A 17,238-nucleotide genomic window follows, 5' to 3' on the forward strand; every position below is an offset into this window, starting at 1 on the left:
TTAGTGATTCTGTGATTCTGTGATCTCTAGATCAGCAAAGAGCTATGTCCCTGAGCCTGTCTAGGCTCACTTGCTTGGAAGTGCTTTTCTTCCAGCGCTGCACCCTGCTCTCATTTTATCTTGTCTCACCTTGTACCTTAGAGAAGTATTGGGACCAGAGGACCTTACGCCATGGAGGGATCAGCCTGTGCAGACACTCTCCTCTGCATAAGAGCAGCAGCAGAATAGCAGCGTCAGGAGTGAGGCCTAGAGATTCCTAAAAATCATGACTAGAATATGATTTCTAGAAAGGACGACTTTCTGAGGGCGATCAGCTTGGCGTGTTGTCCATTCTGCTTCTACAAGAACAAAATCTCTAGGGAAGTGTTGGGTTTTTCCCTTTCTCTAACAGTAATGGTACTTGAAATCGCAATAACCTTTAGCAGCCTGTCTCTGACTGTAGCCAATTTCCACGTTTTCAACACCACCTTTGAAACTGTTTCTTGCCGTTTCTCCTCTTAGTAAATGTCTGAGGTGGTTTCATTTTATATTTGAGAGATGCTGTTCTTCCCTCCGCCCTCGAAGGAAAGCTGACTTTGCGTTATCACCGCTGGATAGTGGGTACAGGGAGGTACACTGCGATTAAGGTTGAGCGCGCATCTGTTTCCAAATTTTAAAAAATTGGCTTTAAATCTGGCTTGAGTGGCAATCTACTAAATGGGGGTACTTGTGTCTTAGTTTCAGTCACTTCTCAGAGGTCATGCTGTTTTAAAAGTGGCACGTTGTTCATTGTGTATTAATTAATTCCAGTGCAGTTTAACGGCAGCCTTTCAGCTGCACGCTTTATTTCCAAGACGGAAGGGAAGCATTGCGGAGCGCGCTCCAGAAGAGCACTGCTTTCTTTGATGTAAGGAGGCACGGGGCTGTGGCGGGGAGAATCTAAGGACACTGTTGTTCCAGCAGTCGCGGCTGCCTGTGCACATTATCAAGCTTGAACGGCCTTCACAGCGGTTCAGGAGAGATGAAATAGCACTGATGGTGATGGGTGACTGAACACATCTTCCTTCAGAGCTGCTCAGAAACAGCTGACAAGTGCAGTTTTAGGAAGGCTTCTGGAGAAGCCCGTTGCGCATGTCTTTATTGCCACCTTCTGGAAAGGGAGAAGAGTAATTTTTGAGTAGATTCTACAAACATGATGTCCTTCATTTTTGACAATAGGCATGCCAACTTTTTGTTTTGTACAAGTGCTTACTCAGATTGGCAATGGAAGACAAAAGTATGCGCAAAGCAAAAAGAGAATGCTTTTGATGCTCCTGGAGAGATCACTCTACTTCGCTCTCTTTTCTTTCTTTCATCATTATTTTTGCATTTTCTGTAAATAGCCTGTTTCCACAGGCACTTTCATCTTAGAGGGCTGGTTTTTTAGCTTGTTCTTGTAAGCAATAAGATTGCAGAAAGAAAAATAGCTTGGAATAAGAAATTAGCAAAGCTGATACTTCTTCGAAGTGCTCTCTAGAATATAAGTGCACCTTGAATTTAACAGCATATTTATTCTAATGAAAGCGAGGTGGAATTTTTCAGAAGCACTTGTTCCTAATCTGTACCTAGTGATGTCAGTGGAATTTTGTTTGGTTTTGGGGTTTTTTTTGTGAATTTCAGTAAGAATGTTTAAGCCATGACCAAGTATTTTATAGTAACCTACTTTCAGATTATTATTACTTTCAGATTGTGTAACTCTACAACCAGACTAGCTTACTGAAGAGCTACATATAGGGAAAAGGGGGGAGCACTGCTTAATTCATGGATTAACAATGCATATTTAATTTAACTGTTACTATAATTTATGGAAATCATATTGAGTCTTCAGGAAAGTAGACCGTGATGCATTTGAGAGGAAGGGGAGAAATAAACGATGAAGTGATTTTTATCTTTTGACTGGTAATTCTGAGACACAGATATTAACACAGTCAAGCAATATCCAGTATGTTATTTTGTATGTGTGTGTATATATATTAGTATATACTATATATTGCAATTTTATATCTTATGCATAGTTTATATATTATATACAGTATTTAAACTATGTATAAAATAAGTCTATATTTAAATAAACATATATTTTAATATATAAATAAAACCAAGGAAACTAGAACAGGAGCTAGGTGAACAAAGGAACTCAGATGCTATATTGGACCATTTAAGGTGGGAGACTATAAGGCAGTGACTTGCATATAGTCACATAGGGGAGTTTGTAGCAGAAGCAGAAGCAAATTTAGATTTTCAGAATGCTGACCATAAGGCCACCTGTCTTCCCAATTGCTTTTGTGTGTCCCCACTCCAAACTAAATAGCTTTCTTGCATCTCTGCTTGAATTTCTTGCAGTTTCTGTAAAGCTTTCTGGTTCCAGGAATGAAATACCATTTTCTTCTTCCCCTCCCTTAAATGAAGTCATCTTTTTAGCAGCTGTCACCTCAGTAATGATTCTGCCTTCTGCATTCTGCAAGTAGATCTCAATCAAGTTTTAACCCATGTAAAGCAACAACATGCCTTCAGCAATTCCTGAGAGCGCCTCTAAAGTATGTTACAATGTGAGGGGGGCAGTGAGATATTAATGTCACTTTCAACTTTTTTCCATGTTTTTTCATCACGATTGAAATCACACATGAAGCTAGCGGTGTTAGAGCATTACCTGTTGTGCAGCTAAACACAACAGAGGGGATCTTTTAATAAAACCGTACTGTGGTAACTTCTTCTGTGTCTGAGTATAAGTTTTTAGCAGCCTTTATGTATTTAATGCCTTAAAACCAGCATCCCACTGCAGATGATACCCATTGACAAAGACAGTATATACTATAAGGTTTCATCACAGACCTCCAATTCTTTTTTGGTAAACTGACTTTCTTAAAAAAAAAATAAAATAAAATACAGTTGGACTGTGCAATAACAAGATGCTTTGTGGTTTTTTTTCTTCAGGTGAAAAATGTGTTTTGTATGAACGCAAAGGAAGGCAGAAAAAAATCAATACGTGCCTTAGTGGCTATTGGAAATGGTAAAGGGGCTGCAGGTATGTGTGTTTACTGTATGTAAAAGATGCCAGATTAATCATTGTTTGTAACAGGACTTCGGGAGGCATGGTGATTTAAAGGGACTTCTTATACTCTAAAAAAAAAAAAAGAGAGAGAATGTACCCTTTTTTCCACTGGGCAATATTGAAATACCTGTAAGAATTTTGAGTTTCATCTATAAAAGTAAGCTTTGTAATCAAATTATGTACGTATTCATTTGGACACTTTGTTTTGTATAAAAAAAAGAAATTGGGAAAAGTAGTAATATGTGATTAGGTTTGGAGCATATACTATCCAGTGGTAAAAACATTTTTTTTATTTAGAGTGATAGAACTAACCACTGGTAGATCTTGCTGGAAGGGATCATCTACGCTTTCCTGTACACACCGTTTCTTTTTACTGTAAATACTGTTTATGTTTAAAAAAAAAAAATCAAAACCTGAAAGTATTCAGCCACGCATCCCTGTCTCTGTTTCACCTAGCCTTAGGCACCTAGCTGCAGAGTCTAGTTGTTTACTCTCAAGTCAAAGAAAAGAATCGGGCACCTGCAAAAGGTGCCTGGAATTGCAGGTGGTCTGACGTGCCCCGGGAACTATTCATTCCTTGGCGCTGGCGGCGGAAGAAAACTCAGCTGCCTGTGCTCTTCATAGAGGTGCCTCTGCTCGACTAAAATGAATCTGGGCCTCCGTTGTTGGTAGAGCAGATAGAGTCAGACAAAAGTAGGAGTCGGTGGATGTGGATTTGTCTTTCTGGTTTTGAAAATCACTTTCATGTTGTTGGGGGTCTTGGGGGTTTCTTTTTTTGTTTGCTCTAACAGCAGCGACCACTTTGCAGCGAAGGGCAGCATGACTGGTTGTGTGTTTTTCTGCGTTCTAGCTAGTGTTAGTATTTCTAGGTAGAATTACTATAAATCTGGCTGATTTGGTTTTTTTTTCTTCTTCTCCCCTAGGTGTCAGGATAGTCCCTTGGAAGTATTACTGCTTTTAGTTAAAAAGGGCTCGTTTACTGGTAGTCTTAGCTAGCTTCTTGATTCAGAAATTCTTAATGAATCTGTCAAATCAGAAGACCCTACATTTCCTTCTGATTCAGCCTCTTTACGAAGCTTTCTTATTTTAGTTAATAATAGTTCATAATAATAAAAAATCCACTTTATGGGCTTCCTACAAATACTGTATTTACACTTTTAGGGAAAAACAGAATACTTGGGGCCCTTTGAGTCCGGTCTCGTAGTAACTTCAGTGATCTGTGGCTTGACCCATGTGTAGGCTTTCTCCACGATGACTCTTTATAACGGTCTCTTCAGCAAGCAATTTGAAGTCTAACCATAGAAATGCTGTCTACGGCATAAAGTAAATAGGACAAATCAAAAGAAACATAAGATTATGAAGGATCTTCTAATACGAGATGTGAAAAGAGACCTTTTTCCTTTTCTTTCTCAGCAAAGACTGGAGAAAGAATACTGGTCAGAGGCATCCAGTTTAGTTGTGATTACCTTGTAACAGAACTCTTAAGCACAATTACATTTGCAGGGTAGTGATGACCAAGCTATCTCTAGAAGCAATCAAACCATCTCAGTGCAGCATCTAACTTGGATTAACTAGCCCTGGATTCCAGCAGAAAGGAACTATGCAGCCACCCTGTACGGCAATGAGTTGCTTGCATGTTTCCAGGTCTGTTATTGAGGAAACAGTATTTCTCTTTCGCTCAGTTTTCAAATACCAGGAGTTAAAGGCTTTTTTTGTTGTTGTTGCAGGATATGTTTTATTTAAGAAGCACCCTTGAATGTGCTAAGTTTTTCTCCATAAGGAGATAGTTTTCATGCATTCTCTTGTGGATACAAACCGATGTACATTAAAATTCCCGTTAGACCTCAAATGGTCTTGGAGATAAGACAGCTGTGCAGAATTAAAAGAAGAATCAACTAAAAAAATAGAAAATGAATAGCTGTGAAGGAAATAATCCAAATAATAGAGAATTCTTACCTCTCTCAGGAGGCAGGAATATGGCATGTATTGTATTGGTGACAGAGTACAGGAAATTGCAACTGTATTGCTATATGACTCTAGTAAAGAAAATCCTGCTTTGACTATATATGCAGAGGCATCCACCTTTTGGGTGTAAATAATCTCCTTTTGTTATGAGCCAAATAGATATCGCTGATGATGGGATCTATGTGGGAGCTTTAATAAGACAACTCTATTTCCAAACAACTACAGTTTTGCAGAACTTCATTTATGTGAAAGATTCAAGTCCAGATGTGTTCCTCAAGCCGAATTTTAACTGCAGTTTGGAGGGGAGGAAAATGTATATGCAGAGGAAGGTGTGGTTCCCCAGCAGAAAGCTATGTTACTCTGAAAAAATTCTTCTACCTCTTCTTCAAAAAGCTTTATCATGAAACATGTTATCACTTTAGTCCATATGTGCTGAGTGATTGAGTTGAGGTTGCCCAGGTGACCTTATTTTTGGCATTTTCTAATCTGTTGTGTGACTTCACAGCATTAATACACTGCTCTTGTGCAGCAGGAGTTAGAAAGTGCCAGAGACCTCTGGGTGCATGATGCGTGCACAGGGAAAGCTGTCAGGAGGTAGCTGATAGCAGGCGCTACCCTTGACCGTCTGCTTCTTCCACAGCAGCCTCCAGGCTTGCGGTCATATCCTCTTTGCTTGTAGCACCACAGGAGTCAGGATGGTATTTCTTTCCTAGATCTCTTCCAGACCATTTCTCCTGTGATGTCTGCATGAAATTAGTGAGTCTGTGTTGGCCAATGGGTCCAATCCCATTGATTTTTGGATTAGGCTTTTGAATACAGGTAACCCGCAGCCTCAGCTGACGCAACAGAAACATCAAAGGACCAAAAAAGCTAGATCTATTGATTTGAAGTTAAGTGATTTTAATTCAATCTACCTTGATGTTGTTGGACTACAGAGTTTGTAAAAACAGTTGTCACATCCTTGTATTCATTCCATACCGTCAGTTGATGCCCTGCTCTGAGCTGACTGCAAATACTTTGAGACTGCTCTGAAATCTCTTCATCGCTACCACAGTTGACCTGGTGAATAGGAGTAGGTCAGAGAGTTCAGAGAGAATTAGGTAGCAGTTTGTAAACTGGCAGTCTGTTTTTTCTGTTCTACAGGTAGGCATTTTTTGCAAACGCACTATTCTGTTAAACCTGGTTTTCATATTCTCTATTTCACTAGTAGAAACCCAGTCTCCTCCTTTGCTTCTGCGGTCTTGGAGCTACTCTTTGTATAGACATTGCTGATACATCTGCATCAGCTTCCTTTTTTTTTCTTCCTTCCCTTCTTTCTTTTTAAGCAGAAGACTGGACCTTTTTTTGGCTGAAGCGGTCACTGCTATTCAGTTGTTTGGAACAAGCTTGGACAAATACACAAAAGAAATAAGCTAAGCCTTATTTGTTTTCATTTGACAACAAGCAACTGGCATCCAATCGTTAGGTATTCATAACTCCTAAGCTGTTGCTTTCTATGGTTTCTGTGGTTTTCTCTGGACCATTTTCTGAGTATGATCTGTGCAATGGAGTAGAAATAACAGATACTAAACGGGGTTGTGAAGTTCTCTGGTTTTTCTCCTTGGCTTTCTGAAGGTCCTGCCTCATCTATTTCTTAATAATAAATGACTCTTTTCTGTCTTGCAGGTTTTGCAATGGGGAAAGCAGGTGACAGGATGAATGCTTTACGGAAAGTATGTTAATTAAAGCATTTATTGCTTGATGACAAGCACAAATAAATCGTACCTACACTTTTCTTTTTAATAATCAGTATCTTTTGTAGTCTATGCAAAGAAGTAAGTCCATGTACATGATTTATCCATCTTGATACAAATAATTATAGAATCATAGAGTCATTTAGGTTGGAAAAGACCTTTAAGATCATCAAGTCCAACCGTAAACATAACACTGCCGAGTCCATAACCAAACTATGTCCCTAAGTGCCACGTCTACATGTCTTTTAAATACGTCCAGGGATGGTGACTCCACCACTTCCCTGGGCAGCCTGTTCCAGTGCTTGATAACCCACTCATTCAGTGAAGAAATTTTTCCAAATATCCAGCCTGAACCTCCCGTGGTGCAATTTGAGGCCATTCCCTCTTGTCCCATCACTTGTCACTTGGGAGAAGAGACCAACACCCACCTCACCACAACCCCCTTTCAGGCAGTTGTAGAGAGCGATGAGGTCTCCCCTCAGCCTCCTCTTCTCCAGACTGAACACCCCCAGCTCCCTCAGCCGCTCCTCATAAGTCTTGTGCTCCAGACCCCTCATCAGCTTCGTTGTTCTTCTTTGGACAGGCGTAATGAGGTTGCCCTGCAATGAGATTCTGTTAATGCGCTCTTTATTTTCTTTCTACTCCCTTTTCCATGGCATATACCTGTCACCCCCTTGCTCACTTTTTTGCAATATCTATATAGCATACAATCTGCTTATACAGTTAGTGCGTAGGAATTTTTCTCTTACACATGCATAATGACCTTATTAAGGCTCCTTTACACTTCAAAATGTTACTGTCCATCTACATTAGTCTAGTTTGTGTTGTAATGCTCAACTAAGCTATCAAAGCAGCAATGCTACAATACACAAAGTTTGATAAAGTTGTTACTATATTGAGAAATCTTTTTAAATATTAAACCTGTTAGGAGAAAGTAGTTCTTTAAAGAGAACATTTTCATTTCCATAAAATAAATGGTTTAGATGTGGCAAACCTGTTTTCCTAAGTTTTATTTCTTGGGTTTTTTCCGCCTAGTTAACTGAACAATGGTAAATTTCAACTACTTTGCAGAAAAATTCAAGGAAAAATGTTTTCTGCTTTTATTCCCTAGGCAAAGAATAAAGCAATACGCTACTTACATTTTATAGAGCTGTATCAGAACCACACAAGTAAGTATTATGACTTTCTTAGACTCTTTACGTTTCAATAAGTACTGAATATACCAACAAGAACTGGTTGCAACTGGTTACAAAGCATAAAAAGATGTTAACTAAAACCTTTCTGATCTGATGCATTGTATTATTATTATTTGTGCATTATTTTTGCTTTTTTAGCATGCTGTATGAAATCTTAGCCCCAGACTGTTTTACCTAGACAGTGGTAATGTCAAAGTACATGCTCTGTCAATCCCTGTGTAAAATACATCACCGTTACCTGGAAAGAATATGTGATTTACTCTTCACTTTCTCTCAGGTTTGTATCAACAGTTGTAGAAAGGTCCATGAAGAAAAGTTAAGATTACATAATATGAGATGTTGCTGTTTAAAATACTGAGTTATCTCGCTTCTAGTTTCCTGCCCTTGTCACGAAAGATGGGGACAGACTTTTTAGTAAGGCCTGTTGCAATAGGACAAGAGGTAATGGTTTTAAACTAAAAGAAGGTAGATTTAGACTAGATGTAAGGAAGAAGTTTTTTACGATGCAGGTGGTGAAACCCTGGCACAGGTTGCCCAGAGAGGTGGTAGATGCCCCATCCCTGGAAACATTCAAGGTCAGGTTGGACGGGGCTCTGAGCAACCTGGTCTACTTGAAGATGTCCCTGCTCACTGCAGGGGGGTTGGACTACATGACCTTTAAAGGTCCCTTCCAACCCAAACCGTTCTATCATTCTACGTTTAAAACTTGGATACTTAATGCATAGTATTTCAGGCTCTTAAAAATGGAGGCAGGGGAAGGGAGTAGTAGCAAGATTAGATCTCTGCTAGCACAATTTGATGTAATGAATTCAAATATTGGCTGGGCATCTCTTCTCTACCGTGAACTCCTCTGTGCTTTTCCCCGTTGTATGTCAGAGACGATTCCCTCCTGACTCAATCCGTGTATGCTGACAAAGCCCAGCAGCCGGGGAGAACGTGGGCTGGAGAAGTCAGTCTGATGTTTCATGGCAGCTTTTTGTTAGTTGAATTTAATACCATTCAAATCCTCTCTGATGTCAGACATGGTACCAGTATACCAAATATTCAGTTATCTTTCAGAAAAATTTTGACAGATAGTACCTTAGAGAGTGTATGACTATTTAACCAAGTCATTGTGTAGATAAATATTCAGTATAATAAAACTTCAGCTTACAAATACAAAACTGCAGTTATCTTTGTGAGTCTATGCCTTGAGCATTATTATTTTATACTAACAGATTGGGGATTTGATTAAAAACTGGTGGTGTTTCCACCGTGCTTTCCATTCTACTTAACATAGAGGTCCTCTCTGAGCCACCTTGACTGCAGTGGTAGAATCCACTGTGCAGAGACTGAGCCACTGAACCAGATGTATATAACAGCCACCCATATAATACGATACATCATATTGATATGAGTTTGGGGTTCCTTTTGAAGCAGAGAGAAGCAGGAAGACTGGAATGGTAAATATTCTATATGGAAAATCCAAGAATGCTGAGGTCTTTGGGGAAATCTTAGGTTAAAAGCTGAATTATTAGAAAAACATGAGCATGAGGAAGACGGTTAAATTGTATCATGTGAGCTCACTTCAAAGCTAAATGAGGATCATTGCAGGCATACAGACACTTTTTTTTCAACTGGTTTTGTATACAGTAGTAACATAGTATTCACAGATGTGTAAACATTCCTAATCTATTCCAGAAATTTACCTGGACTAACCCTTCTCTTTAAAGAACTCAGAGTAAAACCAACTTCCCATTCACAGTTCTGAAAAAGCTAGTCCTTAAATGTGCTGAGCTAAAGCTTTTCTAGAAGTAAGAATTTAGCTGTAATGCCTTTTTTTTTTCCCCCTCCAGTTTACCATGACATTTCAGTGAAATTTAAAAGCACAACCATCCGCATGAAGAAGCAAAACAAAGGTAATTACAGCTGCCTGGAAATTTTGAAGTTTTATTAATTACTGACTGGTATTTATTTGATGAAGTTAAATTTTTGCAATGTCTGTTTACTTTAGAGACGGATCATTTGGTGCTAGTCTGTGCCATGTTTTAAGTGTTGAAGATGATAAATTATTTTTCATTAGAAATACCTACTGTTGATGACAGGGCTTTGTTATTGTAAATTGGGGTTTGTCCCTCTTACACTGGTGGGAGCTCTATTGCTGGTTTTCTTTCATGCTTCCTAAGTGTAGTTCCTTCTGCTCTAAATTACCTACATGTGGAAAAATCTAATCTAATAGCATAGGTGTTGGGGACAAAGGCCTTTAGAAGAACCCTGCAGGTTTTTCTTCCCACCATATGTCCCACGCATGCTTTGAAGAACCGATAGGCTCGTTCCATTATTTTTCAGTGATTTTTTTTTTTTTAATCGCTGTTTTCAAGACAAGATTCAGAGGTGGTTCAGTACGCAGTAGTAGGAGTGCTTCAAATGGGAATCAGAGTGCAAGCCACATCTTGGTGCCTCCTAAGCCCACACTGGGATAGCATGGGCAGATGTCCTCCCTCAACTGCCTCGGACTACCTGTGGTCATGAGCTGGAGCCAGGACAGCATCCAGCCTGCTACGTCCTCGAGACCATTACTGCTTTATTTTCCCTAAAATCAAGAGCTCCCAGTGAGGAGACTAGAGGGATTGTCTACCCTGGCTTGTTGTCCTGCACCATATCAGCACAAAGACCATCTGATTGTTGCACAGTAGCAGTGTTTTTATTTCTCCATCTTTACAAGCTGTTCTTCACTTTGCTCGCAGTTGTAGTACAGGCAAATGCTTCTTTAGACTCCTGTAGGTTAGATGTGAGCAGTAGTGAGTCCATGCCTGGTAACTCTCAGCTACTGTTAAGTGATGTTGGATGTACAGCCGCCTCCTCCGGCCGCTTCAGCCCAGGACCCCCCTGCCCAACCACTGGAGCCCAGCGCAGAGATTGTGCTTAATGTCCAATGTGCTCTGGACAGCAGGCTTCGTTGGCCTTATTAAGAAGTGTAATGATAGATCAGTGTGTAAAATTTTGTAGGTGAATTGTGTGTGTGAGAGATAGACTTCATTACGTGCCCATGACCTGAAAATAAGCTGTAACATTATACGTCTATGCAAAATTGAGGGTTTGGGGATGGTATAGATGAAGCTCTTGCTGATTTTACCTTTTGTGTTATACTCTAAGGGAAGGATTCATAGCAGCAGCAGGAGCTGGCTGTAATTTTAGAACAATTAAATGATTTGTGGACATACTACAGAACAAGATTTAACTTGGTGCAAGCTCTGGACTTCGTGTCTGCCACCATTCCAGATCGCTCTGTTTCTAGCGTGTGCCGTCTAGATGGAAACTACGGGGGTATCGCTTGTCTGTGCTGCAGAATATGCTACCTTTTGGAATTTGGACAGCTCTTAATCTTCGTCTCTGACTTGATTTTACAATTATAGGGGTCATGAGGCTACTCTGCTAGGCACATTGATACATCTCAAAGTAGTGTAAATTAGTTCCTAATGTGAATTAATAAGGTGAAATGCAGAACAGTTTGTCAAATACACTTACGTGGCTGTGAAGCCCAGCACCGTAGCTATAATTAATAGGTATAAGAAATTACAGTTATTCTTAGTTTTCACGTTAGACCATGGCATATGCAGACTGTCTTCACTTAAAGTATAAAAGACTCCTTCTGTTTGCTGCTGGCAGTATAGCTATGTATGCTGAAGCCTCTCATTTTGCATAATTACAGCTGGCAGATTATTTCCAGTTCCTGTACATCGCGCCCAGGCAGCTATCTAAACAAATGATCGCAAAAAAGCCTAATGTTGTAGTAGGAACGCACAACTTCGCCTCCACAGCTGGGGTTTGCTGTTGGAATCCTTTCCTTTTGTGTTTGGAATAAATTTTGTTCAGTCTCTGATGGACTAGTTTGCTGGCTTCTGAGTTTCATGTATTGACAATCTGCAGAAACCTGGTTGAGATGAGATGGGAGACGAGTGACAATAAAAACGCCAGAAATGAAATGCTTTAAGTCACTGAAAAAGAAAATTGGACAAACAGCCTTCCAGAGGTCATTCACATGTAATTGTGTCTGAAACTTGACTTTGTCTTGTAGCATAGAAAACAGTATTTTCTCAAATGGCAGAACAAATGGCTTTGGATGGTTATAGTTTCTTTTCCAATTATAGTTTAAAAGAAGAAGGGACATATTGGCACAATAAAACGTGCAGCACTGGAATAGATTTTTTTTTTCCTCATTTAATCAGCAGCAAGACTGTCCCGCAGAGTGGACTAACCAATAACCTGACTTTTCAGCTTTTAAGTGAGATACATTAAAACTATCACAAACCAACTTTTAAAGATTAATAGGGCTAGGCCACATGAAACAAATCTCTCTGGGGAACGAGAGAGCAAAATTAGACTCCTCAAAAAATAACTCCTTCATTAAAATCTGGCAAGTCTGAGAAACCATTTGCAATTAATGCTAATGTACTATAATTCTGCATTGGAGCTAATGTAACACGGTGATGGAGATGGATGCAGTTGACATGCAAACCTCTGCTGTGTTTCTGGATGTGGAAATACGTTTGTCTCTCCTCCCCACTCACCTACAAATTTCAAGTTGCTGCAGTTTCGAGCTTTTGTAAGTCGGCCTGTGATTTCCACAGACGCACGCAAACTTTTTTCGATGATCTTACCGTTTTGAACAGTAAGTTGAAAGCAAATGAGTGTGGCAACACGTTTGTTCTTTAAGCTTGATTGAAATAATTGGTATTTTTAGAAATATAGAGAGTATTTTGCCGTCTTTCCAATGTAGTGTTAGCTCCAATGAGTCTGTTACCTGCTTTATTTCCATTCTCTGTCCTTCACATTGTGCCACCAATGTAATAACTAAGTGCAATTCGTGCCAGTTGCTGGGCCAGGAGGAAGTAAGTGATGTCTCTGCACAGTACCTTGATAATCCGTGCTGACTGACTCCCTTGATGGTGCATAGCATTCTGCCAGCTTTTGTCACCTGAAGAGGACAAGCACAACCTTCTCGTGGCTGTTGGCTAGTGGCTGTTGAATTTTGCACAGACTGTGAAGCTGGTGAATTGCTGTTGCTGAGGCAGGAGGCAAGTAACAGGTTCACGTTTTGGAGGTCAACTGCAACGTGTGAATTTGGTGTTAAGTGGGTGCAGTGATGCCTTCCTCAGTTTGCAGGCAGCTTCAGTCCCACTTTTGCTGCTCAAAGCTTTGCTTACCAAGAGCTGAATAAAATAAAAACGTGGTAGGTTTTATTTGGCTACCCAAACGCCTGTGAGCGGCAAGAGACACCAGTGCCAGTGGGCACTCACCCTGTTACCCAGCAGCTCTGTGTTTAGACCAGACTCTTCTTTTGGAGCGTTACTGCCCACAGACTTATTTGGACTTCCCTTTTTCTTGCCTCCCCAATTTCTCTGCCTGCTCTGTGTCTGGTAGAGGTCTTGAGCACAATCTCAGGCTTTAGGAAGGCACCGTAGGTGTTTTAGAGTGGTTTCAAGGATTCCCAAGAAAGGTAAACACATATACACAGACTACAAGGAAAAAATTTAAAAAAAAAAAAAGTGTTTTATTAACTACAGACATGCTAAGGGTATCTTGCAAAGCAGTTGTCTTACCGACCCGAGGACCATGAGGGAGATGGACCGTTCGTACATTCTCGTGTCGTCTTGCGCCGCGCGCTCCACCGAGCAGTCGGTAGGTGCCAACTTTACGTGGGCGTCCCCACGGAGGCATCGGTGACCTTGCCATACACTGGCCCACTGCTCTTCGGGAAATCCCGGTATTTATACGTTTGCAGAGGAACGGATTTCGACACACATGACCAGCGGGTGCCGAAACACGCCTCAGTTGCCAGCTCTCAACACAGGGAGCCTAAGGCACATGTGCCCGCTGGTCAGGCACGCTGCACGCGCCATAGCCATCCTGTCTGTTGGTTCGTAGGCTTTGTACACGCGGCATATTACCATAATCCAGCAGTCACGTATCAACTATGCTCAAGCCGATAACAGGATGTTGTAAGGCAAGCAAAATTATGAACTGTGCTTTGTATTCCTCCACCACTGCACGTCCTCCCTGTCTTCCCCCTGTATCGCTCAGCCTCCTTATCTCTATGGTCAGCATTTCAAACACGAGACAATAAACCATCTGTTTTCTTGTGCTGACTGCGGTTTTCTCAGCTATCTAGTTCTCACCCAGTGTCCATCCACGGACCAAAATTCCATCTTTTAACCCTTCTGTATACAGTAGGTCTCTGATCCAGCAGCAATCTCCCTGGGAATGAGAGACGCTGACATTGCTTCTGCTGCGAGGTCCTTCTGGAAGGAAGCCCAAAGGACAGCAGTGCTTGAGCACACCAGTTGTTTTGAGCAGTAACTTCACCACAGGAAACCAGTTTAAATCTCTCCATCATGTGTGTGAACCAGGACTTTAAAGTCAGATTTACCATCATTAGGAGTTACTGAAGCTGTCATTCACCAGTTTGTCACCTGGAATTGCAAAGGAAGCGGTTTTGAAGCTATGTAGGCATTGCTTTTTAGAGGAGATGGTCTTGGTCAGGATCCAGTTACATTTATATCCTCTCCCCTTTTAATGGCTTCTTTTTAATACTCTCTTAAGCAAGCTTGTTGCCTTGCTTCTCTGCTAATTTGTATTATTATTGTTGTTGCTGTTATTCGTTTTGGGAAGTACTAGAGTTTTATTTTTCTGCTGAGTGGGAGAAAGCAATTGCTTTTCATTTGGTGAATGTTCCCAGGGGTGGTGGAGTATGTTTGTGGAAGATTCTTCTCAAGCTGCCAATGGGACTTCTAAAGAATACTACCCAAACCTGTGGTATTAAACAATTCTTCAGGTTGTGTTTTTATGGCTTTATGTTTTGAGTTTATAGGTGGTGACATTTTCATTTGGGTTTGCAATATGTTAAGTAAGGTATATTTAGTATAAAAAAACCTGTGATCTTTATGTTAGTATGGCTGCAAAGACTGGGAAGAATGGTCTTCCCAGAATGGTTTTGCGTTTTTTAAGATATAATGTGTTCTAACATGCTAGGTAACAAAAATAACTAAGAAGAGGTCTTAGTTCTCTCTTCTTCCTTAGCTTACAAATAATCACGTAATGCTAATTTATATTTTTTTCTCCCCAGGATATGGTCTTCGTTGCCACCGAGCTATCATCACCATCTGCAAACTAATTGGCATTAAAGATATGTACGCCAAGGTTTCTGGATCCAAAAACTTGATTAACATTACCAGAGCTCTCTTTAAAGGCTTGACACAACAGGTAGATTGCACTCTTCTGTGGTTCTATACATCAGGTCAAGGGACAGAATGGGATTGATATTGTAGTAGTTTGTGGTCAAACAGTTTATATTCTAGGCTTAAAATGGACTCATTTTCCAAAAAGCAAACAAAATGAGCATGTGAATAATACCTCAACAGCTGTATGAAGTTGTCCAGTCAGAAGCAGCTGTATGTACCTCTGCCTGTTCCACAGCCAAGTGCCTCCAGGGGACAGCTGAATTTCTGGGCTTTCATTTGTAGTATTTTTGGTGACATTTGAAAAATCACAGGCAGAGGAAGTTGTGGCCCAGCTTTGGTTGCTGCTGCTTCTTTGTCTGCATTCTAAGTTTTCGTTGCCTAAAGGCTGAATATCACAGCTGCTTCTATCGCTAGTATAATTAAGATCTCTGAAATAAGTCAGGGAGGTGGTGTCATTTCCTCTAACTCAGAGCGCTCACAACGGAGACATCTCTCTCTGAGCCAGCTGTCTGTAGTTGATGGAAAGATCCAACATGCAGCATTTCATCTGACTTCCTTTGAACACCAACCTTAGGATGCATCCGTCCTTTGGAAATTCCCGGTTATCTCATTTGATAGCTGCCAGGATTTAGCTGCTGACATTCCCCATATAGCTCTGCAAACCTACAGTTGTCAAATCTGTCACGCCGTCCTAGCCCACCTTTTCAGTTTAGCCTCAGGAGGGGAGGCGGTTACGATCCTCTTTGCCTAATGAGATAGTTACAGATGCTTATCAGTATCTGAAGTTAATCAGACTTGAGGAAGTCTGTCATATATTTTCCATGCATTGTCTCTGAGAAGTCTTTCACAGAATGAATATAAGAAGGGCCAGCTGTATAGATTATTGCTTTGAGAGATGTGCATTTGGTATATTTTCTTGACTGCCCTGAATGGGGAAAACTTCCCAGTAAACATTTATTCTGTAAATTCTGAGTGTTAACAAAGCAACTTGTATGCAAGGAAGAGGTATAGCTGAAAATAGTGTTTAATTCATATGATTATATTAGCTATTATTACCTGTCAGGGCAGTAATAAGCACTTTACTGTTGTCAAAGCAAAATTTATATCCATATAAAGACATAAAAATGTTACTGCACGTTACTAACATGCCAACATGCATCCTTATTAGCAGGATGCACCTTTTCTGGCCAGATCCTTTCCAGAAGCAAGTTCCTATAGGATGACATTGTAACCCTAGTATATTTGCAGTCTAGTTACCTGAATTCCTGCTGCTTCTGCAATTACCTCATTTGAAACCCATGAGGATGAGCCTGATGAGTCGTTTAATTTACGCAGTGTTTAAACAGTTTATTAGTAAATTACTTTTTTTTCCCTACCCCATATACCATGCAGAGTTTGACCTGACGTAAACCAACAGTGCGCATCATTGCTTTGATTGCCTTTTCTCTTTCCTACTCCTAGGAGACTCACCAACAGTTAGCAAACCAGAAGAGTCTCTGTGTAGTGGAGTTCCGGGAGGAGCAGGGCCCTCTGCCCATCGTCGTGGCACTGCCTGAGGGGACTGTCCGTGAGGATCCCGAGCCTGAAGATGAGGTTCCAGACACAAAGCTGGAGTGGAGCGAGGTGAAAGAAGCTCAGGGAATGAAGAAATCTCCCTGGGCGAACGTCAGACGGACAGTATGGTAAAAGCTTCAGTCCCTCTGTCTCTTCTGCTCAGAGATGCAACTGGGAAAGCCCAGCCCAGACGCACGGGTTGTCTAGGCTTACGTTTCTGCGGAGGGCACCAGTAGCTCTCTCATGCCATTCATGTTGCTGCTCCCATTGCTACCGTTCATAACACCGTTTGCTTTCCCACAATTCTTCTGACCACTGTTCGACTAGGGACGTTCAGACGGAAACAGCCAGTGAACATAACTTTGACTTCAAGCATGCATCTACTCGATTCCTGAAGATGGTGTTTAATCAACAGATCCCATGTTTCTTTCACAAGCTCTTGGGAAACTACTGAAAAGATAAGATTGTGAAAGCAATAAAGAATCCTCAGAATGAGTTCA

The 17,238-nt window shown here is 40.8% G+C and overlaps 1 protein-coding gene across 1 annotated transcript in view; it reads left to right on the forward strand.

Moving 5' to 3' along the window:
• MRPS5 (mitochondrial ribosomal protein S5) overlaps window positions 1-17,238 on the forward strand; it is a 57,787-nt gene extending 40,549 nt beyond the window's left edge. The window contains exons 6-11 of the mRNA XM_059828573.1: window positions 2,953-3,043; window positions 6,701-6,747; window positions 7,880-7,937; window positions 9,800-9,862; window positions 15,070-15,206; window positions 16,646-17,238. Of these exons, the coding sequence (XP_059684556.1) occupies window positions 2,953-3,043; window positions 6,701-6,747; window positions 7,880-7,937; window positions 9,800-9,862; window positions 15,070-15,206; window positions 16,646-16,870 (621 nt within the window). The 3' untranslated portion in view covers window positions 16,871-17,238. The remainder of the gene's footprint in view (window positions 1-2,952; window positions 3,044-6,700; window positions 6,748-7,879; window positions 7,938-9,799; window positions 9,863-15,069; window positions 15,207-16,645) is intronic.

Source organism: Gavia stellata, chromosome 23 (assembly GCF_030936135.1).
Source record: "Gavia stellata isolate bGavSte3 chromosome 23, bGavSte3.hap2, whole genome shotgun sequence".
In the NCBI taxonomy this organism is placed as follows: domain Eukaryota; kingdom Metazoa; phylum Chordata; class Aves; order Gaviiformes; family Gaviidae; genus Gavia; species Gavia stellata.